The sequence below is a fragment of the Chrysoperla carnea genome, chromosome 4, assembly GCF_905475395.1.
Source record: "Chrysoperla carnea chromosome 4, inChrCarn1.1, whole genome shotgun sequence".
NCBI classification, from domain to species: Eukaryota; Metazoa; Arthropoda; class Insecta; order Neuroptera; family Chrysopidae; genus Chrysoperla; species Chrysoperla carnea.
Window position 1 is genome coordinate 50,416,382 of NC_058340.1, and position 23,008 is coordinate 50,439,389.

Sequence of the window (23,008 nt, forward strand, 5' to 3'; positions counted from 1 at the left end):
GAATACGAATATATCGAAACATATTCTTCAGAGAGAAGGGCACTTAATAATGAACTTTAGTTCAGTTTAATAATATTGTACGACTTACGGCTAGTATGTATTATTACAAACATTTGACTGTGTAACATACATGTAGGTAGGAAAGTAGGTATACACATGCTTCAATTTCAATTATGAAATACAAACTGGAACGGGAAAACCAAACAAAAACCAATTTCCCAAATGTAGTAGCAGCTATGTATACAGCTTATTTTGAAATTGTATGACCTTCAAGGTATTTTGTTAAAGAAAGTTATTAATAGAAGTAACAATATACCTTCTCTAACATGGTTTTGAATTTTGATCGAGACTGAGCATGCAATTGCCGTATGTTTAATAACGAAAATTGAGCTTCAAATGGTATCAGATATTCGAATTGCTACTCTTTGGTCAATTAAAAATATGCCACTTAAAAAAACTAAAAAGTGTCTTTAAATATACACTCGACGCCAAAATAAACTCAAGAAAATTATCATAAAAAATTTCACGCAAATTTCACTGTTTGTCATGTCTATAAAAATAAAGATATGTTTTTCACATTTCTCCTAATAATTTTGAAAATTATGAACTTTTTACTGCAGTTTAACAAAATTTATACCTGCACGATTTTATTTACTGAAACTACGATGTACTAAATAAAGCGTCTTTATTAAAGAGGGTTTTTTTTCCAGAATGCCCGTTTTCCACCAAACGGAACAAAAACAAAACTGAAACTCATCGTGTCGAAAAAAAAAATAACTGCAACTTTTTACAATTTTTTGATGACTGGCAATGTAATAGCCATTACAGTTTTTGTTTTGCTTTGTTTATCAACAAAAACTCAACTGCCCGTTTAGTGGAAAACCGACATAATATCGAAATCAAAACACCCAAGCTTGTCACCTTAGGCGACTTTTTTTTATGGGCTTAATCTAATGCATTCAAACCGAAACATTTTCATCTCATAATGTCAACACTTAAAAATAACTACAGGGAATTCAATCTAGCCTATATCACAAAATTATTCACACCGCTGAATCCGCTAGATTTATTTTTAGAAGTAGTAATATATGAATTTATTGATAATATTACATTTTACAAAATATATTTCAACGGAATGTAAGAGAAATGATTTCGACAGAAAAGAATCAAGATTTTCGAGTTTAAAATGGGCAGATAAGAAACAAGTTAGTATTTCGGAATAGTATTAGTTATTTATAGAAAGTAAATAAAAATATTTTAACAAAAAAAACAAAAAAAAACGCTATGTGTGGCGGTAGGTATACTAAGTAATAAATAACGTTTCAGTGAATGTATTTTTTCATACAACCTATATTTAATTTTAAAAAAATTTATTTTATACTAAACATATTCTCCTCTAAAACTTTTTTTTTTGCAATTGGAAAATAAAGATCGATATTAAGGGTAGAATGTTGAACCTTGGTCGCAATATACGTTGGATAATTCTTCAAAAAATCGATGGATTTCGATAGTTTAGATATTGTTATATATGTCTTAAAAACCCAAGTGTCCTTAGATAGGTGTTTGCAAAAATTTTGGATTTTGGACGCGAAATAGAATTACGTCAATAAAACAAATCAATCAAATCCATTACGTAGGTTATCAAAACAAAGAAAATTAATAGATAATTACAAAAAAAAAATGTAATTTATATGTTTAAATTTAATAGGAAATAAAAAATTAGTTTAAGCAGTTTTAATATAGTATAATAAGAAGGTTTTTTTTACTGTTGGGACACTAAAATGTCTTAAATAAAATAAATAATATAAAAAATCAAAATCTCCAATGCGCTAAATAAAATCTGAAAAGAAAGAAGCAAGTCCAGTGGTTTACATAGCGATTTTAACAGTTACAGATGCCAAATTATTTTATTTTATTCAACATAAATATCTCAAAACAATTAATTGAACCAGATGCAATGTAACCTTTGTAAAGCCTCTTAAATTTTATTAATAACAATAAGATATGTTCATAATCTGCCATCGTTTGTCATGTAATTAACTCAAGAGCATGCACAAACAATTTATTGATTTCTAATGACGTCCTAGTTTCTAAAATTAAGTAACATTAAAGTTATCATACATGATGCATGTGTCAAAAAAAAATATGAAATAACATTCATCTGAAAGTACAAAAGATAAATTTATATAAATCAGTTATATATCTGTTACCCGTATGTTGATGACAGTTGGGAAATAAGCGTGAATATTTAAAAACACTATAACATTGTATGTCCATTATCTACATCCATATCACATAAGGGTTGGAGTTGGCTGGTGGCTGTTGCTGCATGAAATGAGATAACCACAACTATCCAACTATTAATTCCTATCCTTTCTAATTAGTCCTGTTACATCATATTATATATTATTTAAAATTGGAATATTTTTTAATTATTTTTTGACGCAATATATATTATTAATATTTAATAATATTATAACAAATAATTTTGATATCAGTCAGTTAAATTTATAATTCTTCATATAAAATAATGTTATAGATTTTATTTTTTGAAAATATGATATTTTATGTTTTTTGAATTGGTAGCAATTTCACCATTAAGAGTTCTGAGGTTCTCATTTAGTGACGAAAATTGAGTATTGTATTCTCGGTGAAAGAAATGAGTAAATATACACGTTCATGCTGGGAAATATTGAAAACTTGTTATTGAAACTCTTAAAATTGGTCTTAGAGACGGCATAAGGTCCATCTTCACCCATCTGATAACCATATGAGACATATTTTTAATGAAATTTTATTGATTTCTTAACATGTCTATCATAGTTTTTCATCATGAACGGTTTTTTTTAGGCAAGCCTATACCTTTAATTTCGTAATTAAGTTACCTCATCAAGTATGAACATGTAAATCAATAAAAGTAACTACACCGATCTGTTAGCCAATCGAAATTGCTATCAGAAGAAAAATAATTTTATAACGATAGTTTACATAATTATGTAGTTTTAGAATAATTTGTAGTTTTAGACTGTACCTGTATATCTTGCAATAAACCCTTTCATGCATTCATATTTATAAACTTTTATAGAATCATTTGAAGCGTATTTTGTTTTAATTTTTACATTTTTTAATTTTATTAAGAATTTTTATTCTATATGAGCAAATAATATTGCTCTGAACAGCTATTTTATTATACCATGTATACAAGAAATATATCAAGGTAAACTAAGTTTAGTCTCAAGTTTGTAACGCTCAAAAATATTGATGCTGCCAAAACAAAATTTTGGTATATGTATTCAAAAAATTACCTAATTCAGAGTTCATTTCCGTTCGTCTGTCCGTCCATCTGTCAACACAATAGCTCCAAAATTATGAATTATTTCTTGCAATCTTATTGACTTGCCAAGTCACACTCATTAGTCACCCTGTAACTCCCTAAGGATGGAAACAAACAAACAACAACTGCCTTTAAAATAAATACATGCAAGATCTTTTATTCTCATTCATCAAATTCGGTCCAGGAGCTCCGAAGATAACCCTCTACATACAAAGAAGAAAACACTCAAATTTTAGAAATAAATTACGAGGGTCAAACAACATAAAAGCTGAAAAACAATTTTTTATTACTTTTTTTTAATATATGTAAAGCCTTCATTTTTATTAAATTTTATTCAAATTAATTTTTTTATTATGTATCGATCAGGGTTGTATGTCTGCTAATAATAAACGCCACACTTCTAGACAACATGCAAATGTAGGTATGGTCAGTGAAGTAGATGTGGTCAAAACGTCTGATATTTTAGTTAGCACATAAAAAAATTTAAATAAAAATATAAAATTTTTTATTTTTATTTTACACACATTTCGTAAGAATCTAATGGTATTTCGAACTACTAACGAAAAATATAAAATAACTCCATGCAGTATGTCAAATAGCATCTTAAATCAAGCAAAACGAAGATCAAAAACCATTTTCGATGTTCGAGAACTTGGTTCATTTTACATTTATGTATAATGTTTTTATATAAAACTCACATGTTATATAACAACTATAAATAAGATTGTTTGAACAGAATATTATTTGGTAAGCAGTATTAACTTTCATTAAAGTTTAGTTTAAAATAGTATAAACTATTTTAAACCAACCACTGGCAGCTTTGCTTCCACAATATAACAGTCCCTTCAACAAAAACTTTAAAAGAGCAAAAGAAGTTGAGCTAACTGATTTTGACTTACAGTGTACAAAATGAATTAAAAGACCATCACATGAAAAGGGAAATTGTAGGGCCAGGGATTCCAATTTACATTATTAAATTTGATAAAAATTAGAATTTATGTAGAATAATACTTAAATTATTTGATTTTGAGTAATTAAAGCACATTAATCTGTATTTCAAGTGACCTAAGCTACGAGCTGCTGTGATGTGACATCTTAAAGGCAAAAATAATAATAATTACAAATTTGTTGATGGCTTTCATGGTAATTGTAGTTTATGCAACCATCAACAATATTATACATATAATAATTATTACTTATTGTTGTTGTTTACATTTAATCATGCACACGATATTTACATCATGGTCTATTCGACTAATTTTGATATATAATATGTTACATACATTCGTAAACTAAACATTGACAAATATCTTGTCTAGTAATCTTAATTAAAGAGAATGGAAAAAAATACACTCGAACCAGGACTCGAACCCGGACTTCTTGGATTCATGTCAAGCGCCCTACCAATTAGGCTATTCGAGTTCTAGACACGAATGCAATTTTTTCAACTCAATGAATTTTTTTTTTTTAATTTGTTTATTCATTTATTTATTGTTATTACTTATTGTTGTTGTTTACATTTAATCATGCACACGATATTTACATCATGGTCTATTCGACTAATTTTGATATATAATATGTTACATACATTCGTAAACTAAATATTGACAAATATCTTGTCTAGTAATCTTAATTAAAGAGAATAATCGTGTGCATGATTAAATGTAAACAACAACAATAAGTTATAATAATAAATAAGTGGATAAACAAATTTAAAAAAAAAATTCATTGAGTTGAAAAAATTGCATTCGTGTCTAGAACTCGAATAGCCTAATTGGTAGGGCGCTTGATATGAAACCAAGAAGTCCGGGTTCGAGTGTATTTTTTCAATTCTCTTTAAATATAATAATTACATACACGGCTGTTGTTTAAACCAATATTACGTCAGCAAAATCTCTGACAGCGTGCGACTTTAAAAAAGGCTTAAAATTTAATATAATTTTATATCAAGAAAGCGTGTATATTTTATTCCAAATATATTTTTTTGTAGCTTTTCATTAGGAAAATCAAATATTTTTTCAAGCATAGTAGAATACCCGATTGTGTTGTAAGATTCATTATCAAAGTAAAACAATGGTAATTGTCTCTCCTTCTTGTGGCTCTATTTTTCATTCACAACGTTTTAATAATTTAAATATTGAACATAATCGATACAATCGTGTGTTCCATGGCATAAACAAGATGTGTGATCCATGATACGAATATCATAATGTACTCTGGATCACACTCTAATTTACCTAGAATCACCACGATCACGACGATTTTACCTGAAGGGACTATCTTCTGCATGTTATTTGTACAGTTCACTTTAGAGAACAGCAGCATGTAATTTTTTTATTGCAAAATAGAAAACCCTACAAGTTTCTCTGATAAGCATCATCTTCTTTTAGCGTTCAGAAACAACTGTAACTGAAATGGTTGGGCCACGATAAAGACTCATTTTTCAAGCGACTATATGTCAGTGATACATTTTTTTTAAAGTCAAGGTCCATGAATTTCCATTTTTACTAGCTTTAGCTCCTCAATGGTTTACATTAGATTTACTGGGGTATAACAACATACTCCCAAGTAAGCAATGATTTAGCTGGTATGGAATGCTTCAAGACATAAAACACAATAGTAAACTTGGAAATAAATGAACAATAAAAGCAAAATTTTTAAAATAATAGAGTGATTCAAGGTAAAATGCATACAGCGTACTATACCATACCGGCGTACATCAGTTACTGACATGCTTTATTGTTCAAATCTCTTTCATGTTTAAGAATAAGGTAGCAAAATAATCTTATAATGAAAAGCTTTCGACTAATTCGTTTTTATTATTGTGGGCTGAACTATCTTCTACCAATATACAAAAAAAATATATTTCTAAGAGAACAAAAGCATTTTACAATGTTTCATAAAAATTCAAAAACATAAAGAATAAAAAATAATATAAAGTGTAAATCACATTCTACTTTAAATGTTTTTGTTCGAAATTACATTAATTTTTTTGTTTTGTTTTTGTTGTTGCTTACTTTTTAACAACAACAAAGTAAAAATATATATTTAAAACGAAATTCTAGCATACTTGTAATTTCATAAAAAACATATATGTATATATATATAGTGGAAGTTTTTACATATCCATCATGAGTTAGTAGTATTTTTAAAGTGAATTTTTGAATGACGATGTTCTTTTATAAAAGAAGTTTAACAGAAAGGTCATGCAGAAAATAATTCTGAATGGAGTTGCTACAAAAATAAAATGTATCGAGCGAGCATTACATACATTACATTCAGTACATGGTTTTCAGGTCATTTTTGAAAGTACCTATATGTATAGTTTTAATTTCTTAGTATTTCATTATGCTTATATACTGTATACTCCGTTGGTTTTAAACGAAGCATGACTAGTTTTCAAAAAAAGTCAATTTTTATAAAAAATTTTACTTATTCTGAAAAGTATGTAGGCATATTTAAAATCTTCTAAATAATTTACAGGTTACCCAAAAAATTGAAATCACTATTTTTCTTTTTGGTAAACTACTCTTTGCTCGCAACTAACAATTATGACTCTATACAACATGTCAAGAAGATCCGTGTACTTTAATTATAGCATCATTTTTTATTTGAACAAAAGTTGTAATTACATAAAAAAAGTAACAAAGAACATAATAATAAATCAATTAACATGTACTATTCGAGAGTTTGTGTGAACTAGGTTAGAAAATTAAAAAGAAATTTATTTTCTCGGATAAACATTCACTAAGAATGGAAGTGTCTAAGTTGGAAAGATTTTTTTGAAATTCAGTCATGAATTTGAATCTTGAGTCACAATTATTAATTTCGAGCATTTGACATTTTGTCAACTTATAAAAAGGATGTGCAGTTTACCAAAAAAAACAAAATAGTGATACCAAATTTTTAGCTACCCTGTACATTATTTAGAAGTTTTAAATATTCCCACATACTTTCCAGAATAAGCAATAATTTTTTATAAAGAATGACTTTTTTTCTTAAAATGCAAAAAAGAAAATTTACAAGTACAGTTACCTCTATTCAGGGACACACTGTATACTATATACTTTCAGAAAGAAATATGCAAAAATACCACACCAATGTCCAGTTGTATTTGACTTGTAGGCCAAAATCAACTCTTACAGAACAGATTGTAAAATTTTCCGTGTTCTTGGAAGGGTTCTGCAATTTAATAAAAAAATATGCATTATAAGATAAGGTAAAAGTATTTCCGCTCAAAATTGTAGAATTGTAGGAATTTAATCGATTTGCATATTTTGTTTTTATCCAATCTTGTGTATTTTTTTGTCACTATAACGCACAAAGCATATATATGGAATGTATATACCGTATATTTTGAAAATCAATTCTCCATGTGACAAACGTTAACAGGCTCAAACCAGGTTTCAACGGCCGCCAAATAAATAGATGCATAAAAAAAACCATAGGGTTTTTCAACAATTCTGTTCAAATGTGCGAAAGAACTGTCAAATAAAAAATAGTCCACTCTTTTAATATTCTGCTGTTTTTGAATAAATTTAAGTCTGATCTTTAGATTTTCACAGTACAATCAGTTTGTTTTCCGCTTCCGTTTTCAGTGGCAATACTAGGAAAGAATGAATGAATCTGATTTTTTTCTCGTATTAATATGAGTTCTTTTTCTCTAAATTGGATAGTTTTTGATTAAATTGCGGAAAAACGTTAAAAACTATGACTAAATTTTTTCAGAAAATAAGCAAAATAAATGCGAAAAAGTTACAAGTCAATTTGTAACATTTTGAATTGCTTTTTCAACTTCTTTAATTTACATCTAAAAAGGACGGAGTAATAGTTTACTTAATGTATAAATACATATTATTTTATATACAGGGTTATTAAAAATACGACGAAATCAAGTTCGATATTTTCTTAAAAATTGTATTAAAAACAAGGTAAAACATTCTCCTAAATGGCAAACTGTATTGATTATGCCATACTAGGGATGAAAGGGTATGGGAAAGGTGTTAGTCGTCAAAATTTATCTAACTTGTCTACAAATTTTACTAAAAGAAGAATAAATACAATCCAAATTCACTATTATAAAAGTTGTTAGTAATTTTCTGTATAGTAAGATATTTTTTATAGGTCAATCCAATCAAGGCGAATAGGAAAAATCATCAAAATATTAAGTCCCAAAATACTCTGGTCCCTTTTCTTCGGTTTTGATATAAAAAAAAGACCAATAAATTACTCGTAAAAACTAAAAATAATTTTTTTTGTTGAAAGAAAAGGACAAAACAATTTTTCCTTTCAATGTTCAAAAGTTCCTTGAACAGATTTGTTAACTTAAAAAGTTTTTGTACAATATAAAATGATACTACTTTTCTCTTTTCATTGCATAGATATTGTTTCATCCTCCCAATTTGGCATCGCCATTCATTTAACGGAAGGCTTATCTTTTTGCCTTTCTTGAAAAAGCAAGTCCTATTTCAAAATTGTTCGAAACATTTTTTGTTATTATGTGTATTTATTGATCTATAAACAAAATGTTTAAGTTTTATTAATAATAATTATTCTGATAATAAATTAAATTATAAATTTGTTCCAGGTGAGATACTATCCTAAACATTTGTCATGCGTTCGTATTGGGTACGTATATTTTATATATTAAGGTTTCTTGTTTCACACTTCAAAAAATTAATTTAATTTTCAAGGGTTTCTATTTCAAATATTATTCTCATCTCTCACACCGAAATTTACTTTTTATTTTGTAGCGTACTTGCGAATTTTATTAAATCAGATACAGATTAGGTGCTAAACTAAGCAGATAAGCTATAAACTTTCGTAAAATCCATCTCTATGAATCACATAATCGGACGTTCTGTGTTTTTAACTACGAAAATCTTGCCAAGAGAATAATTTGAAATGATTTATTATTAGATAGGACGATTTTAACAGAAAAAGTAGAATGGTAGAATACAAAATCACGTTTTGAATACTAAGTATAGAGATATTTTTCGTACAATAATTTAATAAGAAATAATTTTTAATTTTTATAAAAAATACGTTCTCATAGAAATTTTTCTCTAACTCTTAAGCACATGTAACACATACTAACGCATAAGATTTCGTATTACGAATGAGAACTAACTCTATTTTAGTATACAAAACCGCAGATTGTCTTCGGTCATTCGGTTTTTTCCATTGATGTCGACTGATCTACAGGTAGGGACATCTTTTACTACGTGGTATAACTCCGAACTAAAAAAGGGGTTGTTATATGTTTGACCGTTATGTGTGTCCGTCCGTGACATCGTATCGCCTAAATGGATGGACCGATTTGGATTTTTTTGTTTCATTTGAAAGATAAATTAATGGGGAGTGTTCTTGGTCATGTTTCAAATGCGAGTTTAGGGTTCCTTACCCGGAACAACTAAAAAATAGACGACGATCCTAAAAATCTGTTCAGTTTTGAGATGGGCCTAAGGAAACAGGTAATTTAATGGAGAGTGTTCTTAGATACGTTTCTAGTACACTCAATTCATGTTACTTTTTTGGATTAGCGTATTTAATAAAATGAATATTTTTAAACACACTGTATGCAACAAAATATGCATGTAGTCTATATTTATTGTTAGTGTTGAGAGATACTGAGATAGGTGAACAAACAACATACATACATCAATTACAATTACTTGGGTTGTGTGCATCATCATGTTTTGATAGAGGACAACATAGAACAAACGCAGGAACGCTTCCAACCTTTGAAGTTTATGAATGTTATGGTATGCATTTCAATGATCTTTTGGCAAAGCATGTGTATTACCATACGATACTACAATATTATGTAAATGTATTGCATCTTATGTTACAACGACGAAATTCGCTATTGGAATAGTTTTTTACTCACAATAAGGAAAAATACTCGATTACTTTTTAAAATATTATATTGTTCAATAAATTCTAGGCAATATCGAAATTATCTTTTGGATTATATCAAATGGGTAAGAGTTCAAATGGGATATAATACGGATCTTTATGACAATTTTAAGACAATTCTGCTCATACAGCCTTCTTAAGGGACACAGGGAAGGCAATTAATGTAACGGTTCTTACGATTATTTAAAATTGGTCGATTTTCTTACTTTTTTATTGCATTTAGCCCAACAAAACACACGCACGCATACCCGACGAAAATTTATGTCGTAAATAGATTTGTATATTATAGTCCTCTACATAATTTCAGACCTTTATCTTCTTGTGTTTGAAAGTAGTTTAATGGTTTCCGAATTAATGTTTTCTGTGGCCAATTAAAGCTCACATTATGCTCACTAAATAAATTTTTAGTCCTTTCTTGAAACACTTTTCTTGAATATTTTTCTTGAAACACTTTTCAAAAAGAAAGTTGTCTGGAAAGTCCTCGGACCGACTCGTTTTTTTTGTAACATCCGAGATATTTAATCTGGTTTTTCATTTTACTTTTTATTTTTGAGATTGAAGTAAATTGGCAGAATAAAAAATGGAGGGGCCACTTATATTACGAGTTGGCCAATCGCAAAAGTACGTGAATAATCCGTAATCACACGTATATCGTACAAAACTTTATTTACGCCTCTAAAATGTGAAAATAAACGACAAGTATTTTTTTAAATTTGCCATGGCTTACTGAGAAAAATTGAAAATTAAAATAGTTCTGACCGCAGTTCTTAATCTAGTGTAATAATGAATTCATTCCCATACTAAGGCAGTAATGAATTCATTATTACACTAGAGCGATAAGAACTATTTTTCCCACTCATACTGAGTGAAAAAAGTATTTCTTTTCTCACTTTTCTCATTTCTTTTTGATTGCATTGGTTGGTGCGAAAATTTCTGGACCAGGGTACGAGTAGGATATATATTTTTAATAAAAATAGTGTTTTGATTCAATGGTTTTGATGAAAATTAATTTTTGTATTGGTAATAATGTTTTGCATGACCAATAATTTCTAGGCAATGGGCATTATTGATTTATTATTATTGGTATTACCACAAATGTTTATTAAATTGTATTTCACTCAATTATTATATTGTTGAGTGGTATCATAGGCGTTCATCGCTTTGGAAAATTTGTTTGATCTATGTGGTTCATAGAGCTAGTAGCCATTAGTGTGAGCATAATGTTATTGATAAATACAAACGTCATATTATAATGTCATTGGTAAATTAAATTCTTTTCAAAATTTTAATGTGGTAAAGCTATGATTACCCTAACAGCTTTGTACTTCAAAAAGCTTCTTGACAACGGTATGTCCTCTTTCAAGGGGCCCACGTAATTTTTCACTGCGCCATTTTATAGAGGAAATAACAACCGAACTAATTGTGGTTGGAGATCGTTGAACAGCGTATCAAGCTAGGAAATTTTACTGAGACAAAATTATTGCAAGCTTGGAAGTCAAATGTTGACCCAAGTATACGAATTCAGTTTACGGGCGGTTAAAAAAAAATTTAATTTCAACGGCTGGTCTTTTTATGCTCTTATTCAGTATTTAACTCATATATCACTCTACTAAAAAGTAGAAAATAATTCAAATTCATATTCTTTTATTATAATATAAATTATATATTGATATTATGGAATGTTATCTGCGCTTCCACCAGAACTATATCAATTAATTATATTATAAAGTCGTTAATCCTGAAGATCCTAATCTGGATAATCGGAAAAACTTATTCAATTATTGTATTGCCCTCGGTCCTTGCCTAGTGTGCGAAGTTTCAATTCAATGCGGCGTTATAATGTGGGGGAAAAGCATGAATACATACCAAGCTAATAAACGAGTGTTAAAATATAATATTATAACGTATCATGGGCGAAATTTTTGGTAATAGTCAAATTCGCCAAAGCTAAATAAAAAACAAACATATATGAATGCGACCTCATAAGTAAAACAGCTTCTTGCTGTTTTTGGTATAGTACTATTATTACAAAACAAAATTATTCATAATAACTTATATATTTATGGCTTATCTTGAATAAAATTTTGTTCTTAACATTCTTTAAAGATTATGTCAAGAATATTTTCGTTTTAATTCTTACACGAACATAATGTTTTTGGAAACACTTATTCATGATAAGCTTTATCTTTTGAATTGGTTTTGTTTTCTAATAATAAAATCGCCCATACCAATAAGTTGAGTGAGCTAAGAATATATTGTTCACTATTCGATCACTGTTTATAGTTTTCTATAATCGCTTGTTTTTGTATTGAATATTTCCGGAAACAATTTATAATTCACTAATTAATACTATATTATTTGTTGCTTCGAGCTTTGGCAGATGAAAGCCATTGCCAAATATGTTTTAAATCCATTAAATTTTCATTTTATGACTCAAATAATTCCTAATTTTAAGTTGAGATTTTAAAAAGCATCGTGTAAAATCCAAAAAAGCAAAATATTCATGATGTTGAGTTTTTTATATTTAGGTACTCCATATAAAATAATTTGCATAAGAAGTTTGAAAAGAAAATATTTATAATATAAAAAATGAAACTCGATTTTTGCGATTTATAGTTGTCTAGATTTTAATATTTTGACTCGACTCTCGCTTATTTTAAAGTTAGGTTTTTTTATTTTTTGATCGATAATACAACCAGAGATATGAGCAAAACCCTAAAACAATAGCCGCCAGTTTGTAAAAAATGGCAATCGAAGTCAAAATTTTTTTCTCTTAATTTATTCAGGAATTTCGTTTTATCTTTGATTTTTAACCCCCGAACTAAAAAATAGATGGTTTCAATTTGATAGCTATGTGTGTGTGTCTGTCTGTCTGATCTGTGTAAACGAATGAACTGATTTAAATTTTTTTTGTTTTGTTAGTATGATAATTCAATCAAAAGTGTTTTTAGCTATGTTTTAAGTGCAAGTTTAGGGTTCCGTGCCCGGAACAACTAAAAAGTAGACGATAGTATTCAAAATCGGTGGACTTTGGAGAAAGCTCTAAGGAAAAAAGGTAATTTAATGGAGAGTGTTCTTAGATATGTTTCAAGTGCGAGTTTTGATTTCCGAACGCAAAAAACTTGTCGGGGGTTTTCTGATTTAGTAAATTTCCCTTGGAACTTCTAAAAAACCCATCGGCATAATCATTACAAATAATATTGACTCATTCAATATACGGCGATTAAATTGGAATTGCGTATTGTCAATTTGAAATAAAAAGAGAATTGTATTTGATGTCAATATGATAGTCTTCTAATAAATAATTCTAATAATTTTATATATAGGATGATAGCATTTATATTATACATACCAAAAGTTGTTTGTTGATGTTCTATTTTCGAAAAAATTCCCTGATCCATAAGTAGCCGATTTCTACAACATTTCCAGTCTATATGTATAAAAAGCATTACATTTAGATATGTCTTGGAATATCAAGTATTCGACACACAATTTTTTAATAGTTTAAATTGCATGTTTGTATCAATCTACTTCATTTTTGACAAACTATCTTACATACGACTATTGAAGATAACGTTAAAAATACCACACTAAATTTTTTACGCTTTATGTTTCAAACATCAAAGAGACTCATTATTTATTTTAAAAAATGTCACCTTTAAACTCACAACTACAATTATGTCGAAATTCTTCTTAAAAATAATGTTAAACAAGGAAAGTTTTGATAATTTTAGAATAGTAAATCAAAATATTTCAAGTATAAAAGTAATATCTTTTCTTACATTCTCAAACTACACTATTTTCAAACAATAACAAAAACTGCCATGCCACAGGGTGACTCAAAAATCAGGGGCTCGCTTCAGAATGAAACTTCCTATAGAATTAATTTCAATTGTACTGCGGATCTAGCTAATTCACTATAGAAAGTTTATTATATTTTGAAATAAGTTCTAGGGTAAACAAATTTAGGACCAAAAACATTCCTCCTTAAAAGCGAATCTGCACAAACACTTTACCTTTAGCTAACCTAAGTAGAACTAGACCTGTTCTAGGGATGGTTTCACCATTTTCTCCCAAACATGCTAGGTACCTCTGGTAAAATCTATGGTTAATTCTAAAGTCAGGCTGTTGTATATTGTCAAATCAAAATTTAATTAAATTGACATAACTCTCCCTGCAACAACTCTAAGTCAAACTAGAGTAATGTAACAACACGAATATAGTTTTGATGTTAAACCTGTCTTTCATATGCATTACCATTAAGACTGACTAAATCAAGTCTAGCTAGAGCTGCACTTCTCAAATTCATTCATTGTATAAATGTAACCCATTGTAAAATGGGTCCCTGACTTTTAGGACTCCTTGTACAATTACACAGTATAGAATAAACATACATTTAAATTTATATGTTTGAAATTAAAATATGATAAATATAATGCAACCACAATCCGGGTCAACGCTCTGGATTAAGCTGGAGCTACTAGAAATACTGTTATTTACATTAAATTGGTTTGTATGAGGAAGCTTTCATACTGCCATTTTATAATTTTTTTTTAAATATAATGTGGCTAGCGGCCGATTTTATGATAAATTTGAAATGCCCTTTTAAAACGTTCAAGTGACGTATTCAAAAAAATTTTATGATTTTTTTACATCAAATTTTGACATTAACATTTCTCATCAGTAATATCTTATACAAGTCAAATATGAATGACAAAAACGTCTTATATGATAATGCCTGATGGCAAAATAAAAAAATGTTAAAATATGTCCACTTTGAAATTATTTAACATCAAAATATCTTATAAATAATATCTGATGGAAGTCAAATATGAAAGACAAAAACTTATATCAAATGCTAAAATATCGTAAGACAAAAGATCATGAAACAAAAATATGTATAAAGGTGGCATAAAGTTTTATTATCATTTTTAGATATCGATCGAAAATATAGAATGTCAAAATATTATAAACTAAAATAGATCGATTATATGTATTAATTTAAATGGTGTAGTTTCAGTGTTTAGTTAAAACCTGCGACCAAAACCACAATTTATATAAGTTGTATTGAATTATCACGGGTCGACTTCTTTTGATAGCTTGCATTAGAATCAGTGAAACTTATATTATTACAAATGATTGATAATTTAACAAAATGATTAGACATATAATTACGTTCTTAGATAATCAATATTCTGTCGTTCCCAGTTACGTTGGATTGAGTTATTATGGGTTAACTCTTTTATTCATTGTTTTTTTATTACTCACATTCGATAGGGTGATATATTATTTTTCTATTATAAAAAAACAAATCTGAATGTCGTGATTATATATTATCTTGGGTACAAAACTTAAACGATTTAATTAATAATAAAAAATCAACGACAAGTCGGGCTTAGGGGTTTATTATACAACCGTCCATGAATATTATGATATTTACAAATCAGGGTCATTGCGGTTGATAAAACAACGTAGTATAACAACTCATATTTATTAATTTATACTGTATAGTAGCTAAAAAATCACTAGAAGCTTTATTAAATAATAAATAATATTTATTGTTATTCCATTTAATTCTGAATATTTAAAAATATGCAATTTTTGGGTCAAATAGGCAAATTATTGATTCATTAGTAATATAAATAATTTTAATAATAATAATAAAAAGTTTTAATAAAGGCGATTTATCGGTTTAGTAAATTGAAGCATTAATATCCTATTGTTCTCCATCCTGCTGGAAACACGATTTAAAATAAGAAAAATTAATACAAAACCGTCTAAAGTTCAGCAAATAGTTTCAATTAAGTCAATGCTTCAGCGCAATATATATGATGTATTAAAGGTTCGGTAGCTCATTGACGAAAAATCTCGTTAATAGTACATCGTATCGAGATATGTCTGAACATTTTTCGATTTATGATTTTATTCTTAGTATGAAGAAATGCGGTCATTAAAGGACATACTATATAGGGAATTGTAAATCCTTCGCAGGTTGTTTGGGACTCTTTTCCAAATTTTTTTATTGGTGATTTCACACAGTAACTATCAAATCAATTTCTATCCAAGTTCTTCCATCTGTAATTACTGTTTTAAAAGCATTTATTTTTTACAAAAGGTTACTTTGTCAATAAAACTACATTTCGAAGGTTTTGATTTTAAAGCATATGCAGTTCTAAGGCCAACCCAGATGCTCAGTTACTTAGAACATATCAGCTAGCGTAAGCAGTTTACTTAGAGTTGCTGGTTCGACATTCGCCGTAACAATAAAAATAATTAATATTTTAATAGATTAATAGATTAATGTATGGTATATGCATTAAAGAAATATACTCAAAATCACGAAATCAATACGGATTTGAGATAGTCAGTGGAAAGAAGATACCAAAACGGGTCTAATGGCATAAGTGTGTTCCACGTCGGCATCCACGACAACTTGTCTTACGATTAGAATTTATGCTTCGCATACGCATAAAAGCAATAGCACAGTAAAAGATGTTACAAATAAAAGAAAATGAAAGAAATCTTTTGCATTTTGCTTGCTCAAACCTCGTGGAATGTGGATCTTAGCTATCAAATATCATTAGTAAGGCATGAGTTAGTGGTGCAAATGTTTCTTCTTGTTAATAAACAATAAATTGTAAATTCAATGAAATGATCAATGTCAAAGTTGACTTACAAAATTAATAAATAGGCAACCTGAATTACGTGTACGTTATACATGTCTAATAGTTTTTGATTATTTGACGAACATATAATATTTACGTCATAAAAGTTGCCTATTTACTGATTTTTTTTAAGTGAACTTGACATTGATCGTTTCATTGAATGTAAATTTTATTGTTTATTAACAAATAGAAATATTTGCATCACTATCTCATGTCTTACTAATGATATTTTACACCTTAAAAACACATTCCATGAGGTTTTAGCAAAATTTAAGCGGTTTCTTTCATTTTCCTTTATTTGTAACATCTTTTACTGTACTATTGCTTTTATACGTATACGAAGCATGCATTCTAATCGTAAGATGAGTTGTCGTGGATTAAGCCATTAGAATCATTTTGTTATCTTCTTTCCAATGACTATTTCAAATCCCTATTGATTTTGTTTGAGTATATCTCTTTCATACATTTCCATTAGGTTTTAGCAAAATGCGAGCGATTCCATTCATTTTACAAATATTATTGCAGAAACGACAGAACTGAAAAATATTTTTTCAAATTTGAAGTTTGTTTTAAAAGAATGCATTTTTATCGTACATTCATGTTAATGCATGTTTATTATTATCAACATAAAATATCCAGAATTGAAAATAATATGTCTATATTACGCAACTTATCCTGGTTGGTAAACAAAGATAAAAATCAGCGTATGAATTTATCAATAATAGAACAAAGGAATAAACAAACCATAGCATCATGCATATAAACCATACCAATACCATGTGCATATACATATACATATATTATTATTATATTCATGTAACCATTTTGATACAATAAATAAATATTAATGTTATCCTTTCACATACAGGTAGAATATATTATTATTGATTTTAACAAAATGAACAATTTGATCGTTAGATTATGGATAAGAATTTATTATACCCTTTATCTTCAATAAATATACCACCTATAAGTAACGCAAAATTAGATATCAGTGTTTAAAGCAAATTCAATTTTGAACTGGCACACCCATTGTAATTAATTATATGGTGCTTCTAAGATAATTAAAAATTTACATTTTTGACAATAATTTAACTCTTTTTTTTCAATAAGAAATCATTTCTAACCGGGGCAAGTAAATCACTCATCGAATCAGTATAGTCTTCAAGGATTCAATAAGTACATTGCACCAAAAACACTCACGCCTTTTCGGAATTATTATATTATATGAAAGGCATAATCTCTACATAATTTTTTATAAACTTATTTTTTAATGGACTAACTAATTAAAAATAGTTTGATTACGGGATTGAATGATGTTTGAGAGTGAAAATATTAGAGCAGAGAAAAAATATAAACAATTAAATTCATTTTAACTAATTTCACCATATTTCTATCACAATAGGTTCTTAATTTACTGAGTATGATTTATATGAAACTAACGATAGTTCACTAACAAACCCAAAAATTTCAGAAGTTAATTTTTTTTGCTTACACAATTTGTAAAGGACTTGAAAAAAAAATTTTTTTAAACTGCTGGTTAAATGAAAAAATCTAAAAAATTCATAATTTGGTAATAGATAAAATTATATGTAAGATGAAAAAGTTTCGAAAACATAAACCATTTGAAAAATACATGTAAATTAGCTTTTTAATAGAGCGTGTGCAAAATTCTCAAGCTGCGATTACTGACGGGCTATACAGCTATGTTGAGCTTATGATTCCTTCGGAATTACAATTTTTTTGTATCCTTGCTTAATCAGATATTATTTGAAACACTGTTGTCCCTCTTTTTTGTCATGTCACCACGTTTTAGATGTATGGTTTCACCCACATTTCCAGCTGAGCTTTCTGTTACATAGTACCTAAAGATTATTTTCTTTCCTAATACTTTTTAAAATTAAGTTAATAAGGAAAGGGTTTGCCATACTAAATGATAGACCTTTAAACTGAAATTAAACAATTTGCGGTATTATAAGGTATTGATATTATTTAAGAAGTATTACGAAATTTATTTAATTTGAAATTAAATGAATGAATTTATTTGATTCGCTGAGCTGTTCAAAAGGTTTTGAAGTGAAAAGTTCTTTTGGCACGCTGAGCACTTTTTGGATAAACAAAATCATGGAACTCGCTTCGCACCGATTTTAATGCAATTTTGTGTGTGTGTGTGTGTTCAAGTGGATGCTGGGATGGTTGAGATTCGCAATTCGGTCCAGTACAAAATGTTTTTGAGTGTTTCACACCAAAAAAAAAAATGAAATAAATGGTGGAAACGCATATAAATAATTACATGTCATTACATTTTATTATTCTAATGTTTTTATTTGCGCTCCCACCATATTTATCTATAATTATGAACAGCTAGCTATTTGAATAGTATTGAGGTATTATTTATTATTAGTTAGGTATTGTGAATAAGTACTTATTAGAGCTATAAGGCTCTAGCCAGGCCGAAGGTCAGGTCAATGGCCAGTTATTCCAAAGTTTTAAGTTTTCACTTCCGTCGACAGCCCTCAGGATTGACTATCCTTTTTATTTATATTCAAGGGAATATTTGCACAAACCAAGTTTTTTTTTTAATTGCTTCTATCATTAAGGTAGTACCAGCATGAAATCACTTTTCGAGAGATTTGGCCGAATTTTTTTTCTCGGGTTTATAATAGCTTTATTTATGAATTCCTAAAATTTCATAATTTTTGACCGTTTAGATCGCGAGATATTTAAAGACAAAGTTCGCGATTTTGAGGATCATGTCCCATTTAAAGCATGTAAAATGTCCGGTCTCTCCAACTATTTTTTATGATATTATTATATATTGAAGAAAAAGTAGAAAAAAATGTTTATACAATACAATTTAAAAAAAAAAATTTAGAAATTAATTTTCACTTTCGAGATATTAATTTTGACGTAAATTGATCGAAATTGGGACGTTGGCATAATTATTTCCCATTTTAAACGGTCAAAATTTCTGAAACTTTGGGAATTAATAGTAAGCATTATTAAATTCTTAAATTTAATTTTTCGTTAAATTCTGTCGAAAAAAAAATTGTACCATTGCTTTAACATAGAAACTGCAAATACCATGCTGGAACATCGTTAAATTAAGAACTTGTATTTTTACTAGCTTTAAGAAATAAACTTTGAAGCATTTATTTACCATATTTGATTAGAAACTGTAAATATATGTAACATATATTTATTATTATGATTATTATTATTGTTGTTGTATGTATTTTGTAATACATTTAAATATTATAATTACAAAGTCAATGATTATTATAATATAATGTCCTGGATACTGTACCATTACGGCACTACCTACCTACCGTTCATATACGTGAATAATCATATTAATATTCATAAGGGAGATAATGCTGATAGATGTGAAATTATTATAGGTGTCCCAATATGATGTTGTTCTAGTTACTTATACCATATATTATTTGAAATGCATACATATATGATGGTTATACCGGATGTTTAATATACCATGTGCAAACGTTATTCTAGTTATACATATCATTATTGTATACATGATATACAAATGTGAAATTTAGTAGTGAAATTTACAAAATTAAAAAAACCTACCGAGAAATGCAATTTAATTCTTATAAACCGATTTTTGGAAACTTAGCTATAAAATGTTCCCAATCAAGTAGGTTCGACCGTTTAGGGGCTACGATTTCACTGAGAAACACTTTAAACTAATAACACTCCTTCTTAAATCAATATCAAAGTGGTCAAGAACATCAGATGAGATGAAAAGGATACTTAGACAGCTATAATTATTCGGAAATATTTTAATTAAAATTGAAATATTTGAGCTGACTTTATTCTTTTTAAATACCTAATTATTTCACCATTTCACTTTTCGAAATGAATTTAGTCAGGTTTACTTGTCCATTCATTTCCATAGTATTTATTTATATGTTAAAATTATATGTCATGCCTTTTCCAAACTGATTTGATTTTGAAGATCATCGCCAATTTTTAGTTTTTTCGGGTATGGAACCACGAACTCGTACTTGACCCTGGGATGGTTTAAGTTCGGGAACCCTCAAATTACATTCAAACAGTTCAAAACAAAATGCTGAATTTTTTATAAGGCCAAGAAGATTATAATCATTTAATGGTATTTTAAAATGTTTTCCCAAGATGTATAACAAGGATTTAGAAGAAAACTTGTTTTAGCGGACTTATTATTTTAAAGAAAAGAAAAGCGGATTATTTTAAAGAAAAGTTACGTACCTCGAACGCACCGAAATTCTAATAACATATAATAAACAATCAATTTATTCAAGAAACAACTTTACATCGTATTGAAAGTATCAGACGAAAAGAAATGGATAAAGGAGGGTACTTTTTTAATCAAAAGATGTTAGTCATTTTGACTAGGTTTGCGAAAAAAACAATTTTAAGAGTTCAATATTTTCTTGGAAATTTTAATGTTCTTGAACCGATAAAAAAACCTCACGTTTATTAAAATTAATTTTTAAATAATAAAAAAAAAATTTTGTATTTGAAAATTATTCGGAGAAATGATTATGAGTTTTTTTCTTTCATTTTGTATTCATATTTTTGATTAAATTTTCTGTTATAAAAAAATGAATTCCACCGAATATGTAAATAATAAACCGAGTACTCAAAAATCAAGATCTGCATGTAGGCGTTCTTTGTTAAAATATTCAATTATTTTTTATGTCAAAAAAGTGTTACGATTGAATGCATGTGAGTTCAGCTCAAGACTGATATTTCTATTTTCGACTTTTAGTTCAAATCATATATGCCAAATCAAGTGTGTAGAGTTAAACATTATAAATTATATTTCTGATGTTTATATTCTTTAGAGAAACCCTAAGCGTTATCTATCAAAATTAAACTACAATTATTTCTAAATGGTATATTTTTAAAACCAGCCACAGGCAAAGATTTCTCGATTTCGTAAAGTTCATAGTTAATATCCTTTGGCCCTCATTTCGAAATGTTTTAATGCACAAATATGCAAGCAAATATTTCTTTTAACATATTACAGTGCCTACTTTTGCTTCATCTTGTACTTTCAATAAATACAAACTCTAATTGTGATATCAAATGAATACACATGGGTTTATAATTATATCACTAAGCCCCAAGAAAGCTGAATTGTTTCAAACAATCCGTCATAATATATGAATATATCCATTTTAGGAGTAGCATTTCATAAACTTAGAAAATTGAATACAGACTTTTTTAAAGATTGAATAATAAGAGCATCGTTTCCTAAAATTTAGCTATTATAACTGCACATCGAAGTTTTCGAAAGAAAATCAATATATTTGATAATATGTGCGTTTTTCTGTTATTTATGACTGAGCAATTTGTGTTAAAACACAAATCCAATATGCCATTTCCACACATCTCGAATTGAACACTCAGTTAAGTAGGTAAAGGAGGAAGCACATAAAGATATGGATAAAGATTTTGGAAATTTTAATAGGTTACAGCTGATGACTTTCTGAAAAAAGTCTCCGATAGACAATTTTTAAAGCATAAAATTTAAAAAAATTAAACAAATAATAATGAAAATGTTTCTTTCCATCTTTCCAGATCTGATAACAGGTTTTGTCAAAAGCTATCATAGCTATCATAGCAAGCTTAAACAGGGATCACTATCTACCTACCTACCTTACTCGAAAATTTCACTTTTTAGTAAGTAATTCCAATTTGGAAACATTAGTCTTTTGGTTTTTATGTGTTCTAATTGGTAAAATTCGACCAAAGTCACTTAATTCATTCTAGTTAATTTTTAGGGCTGTATACCACCAGGCCATAACTGTAGGTATAAATCACTAGATTCAAATTGATAACATCTGGTGCAGTTATAAAAAAATTCAATTGATGATAAATAACATAATTAATTATGAGAGCGTGATGAAAAGAATGATAACGTTTGACAAAACTTGTCCCACAATTAATTAAAATTATCATAATGCATTAAAAAAATCAAATTTTACTTTATTGACCTATTTTTCGGATAATAATTGAATGGATACAGGAAAAGAGTTAGAATAGAAGAATATTTCGTAGATGATTGATGATAAAATTGATT

General features: G+C 28.1%; 1 protein-coding gene across 4 annotated transcripts in view; it reads left to right on the forward strand.

Moving 5' to 3' along the window:
• Positions 1–23,008, forward strand: part of LOC123298038 (zwei Ig domain protein zig-8-like) — a 498,844-nt gene that overhangs the window by 326,450 nt on the left and 149,386 nt on the right. For 2 of the 4 annotated variants that reach the window (XM_044879910.1, XM_044879911.1), the window contains one exon: positions 8,922–8,962. The exons of the other annotated variants lie outside the window; for them this stretch is intronic. In XM_044879910.1, the coding sequence (XP_044735845.1) occupies positions 8,948–8,962 (15 nt within the window). In that variant the 5' untranslated portion in view covers positions 8,922–8,947. The remainder of the gene's footprint in view (positions 1–8,921; positions 8,963–23,008) is intronic. 4 annotated transcript variants of the gene reach the window in all.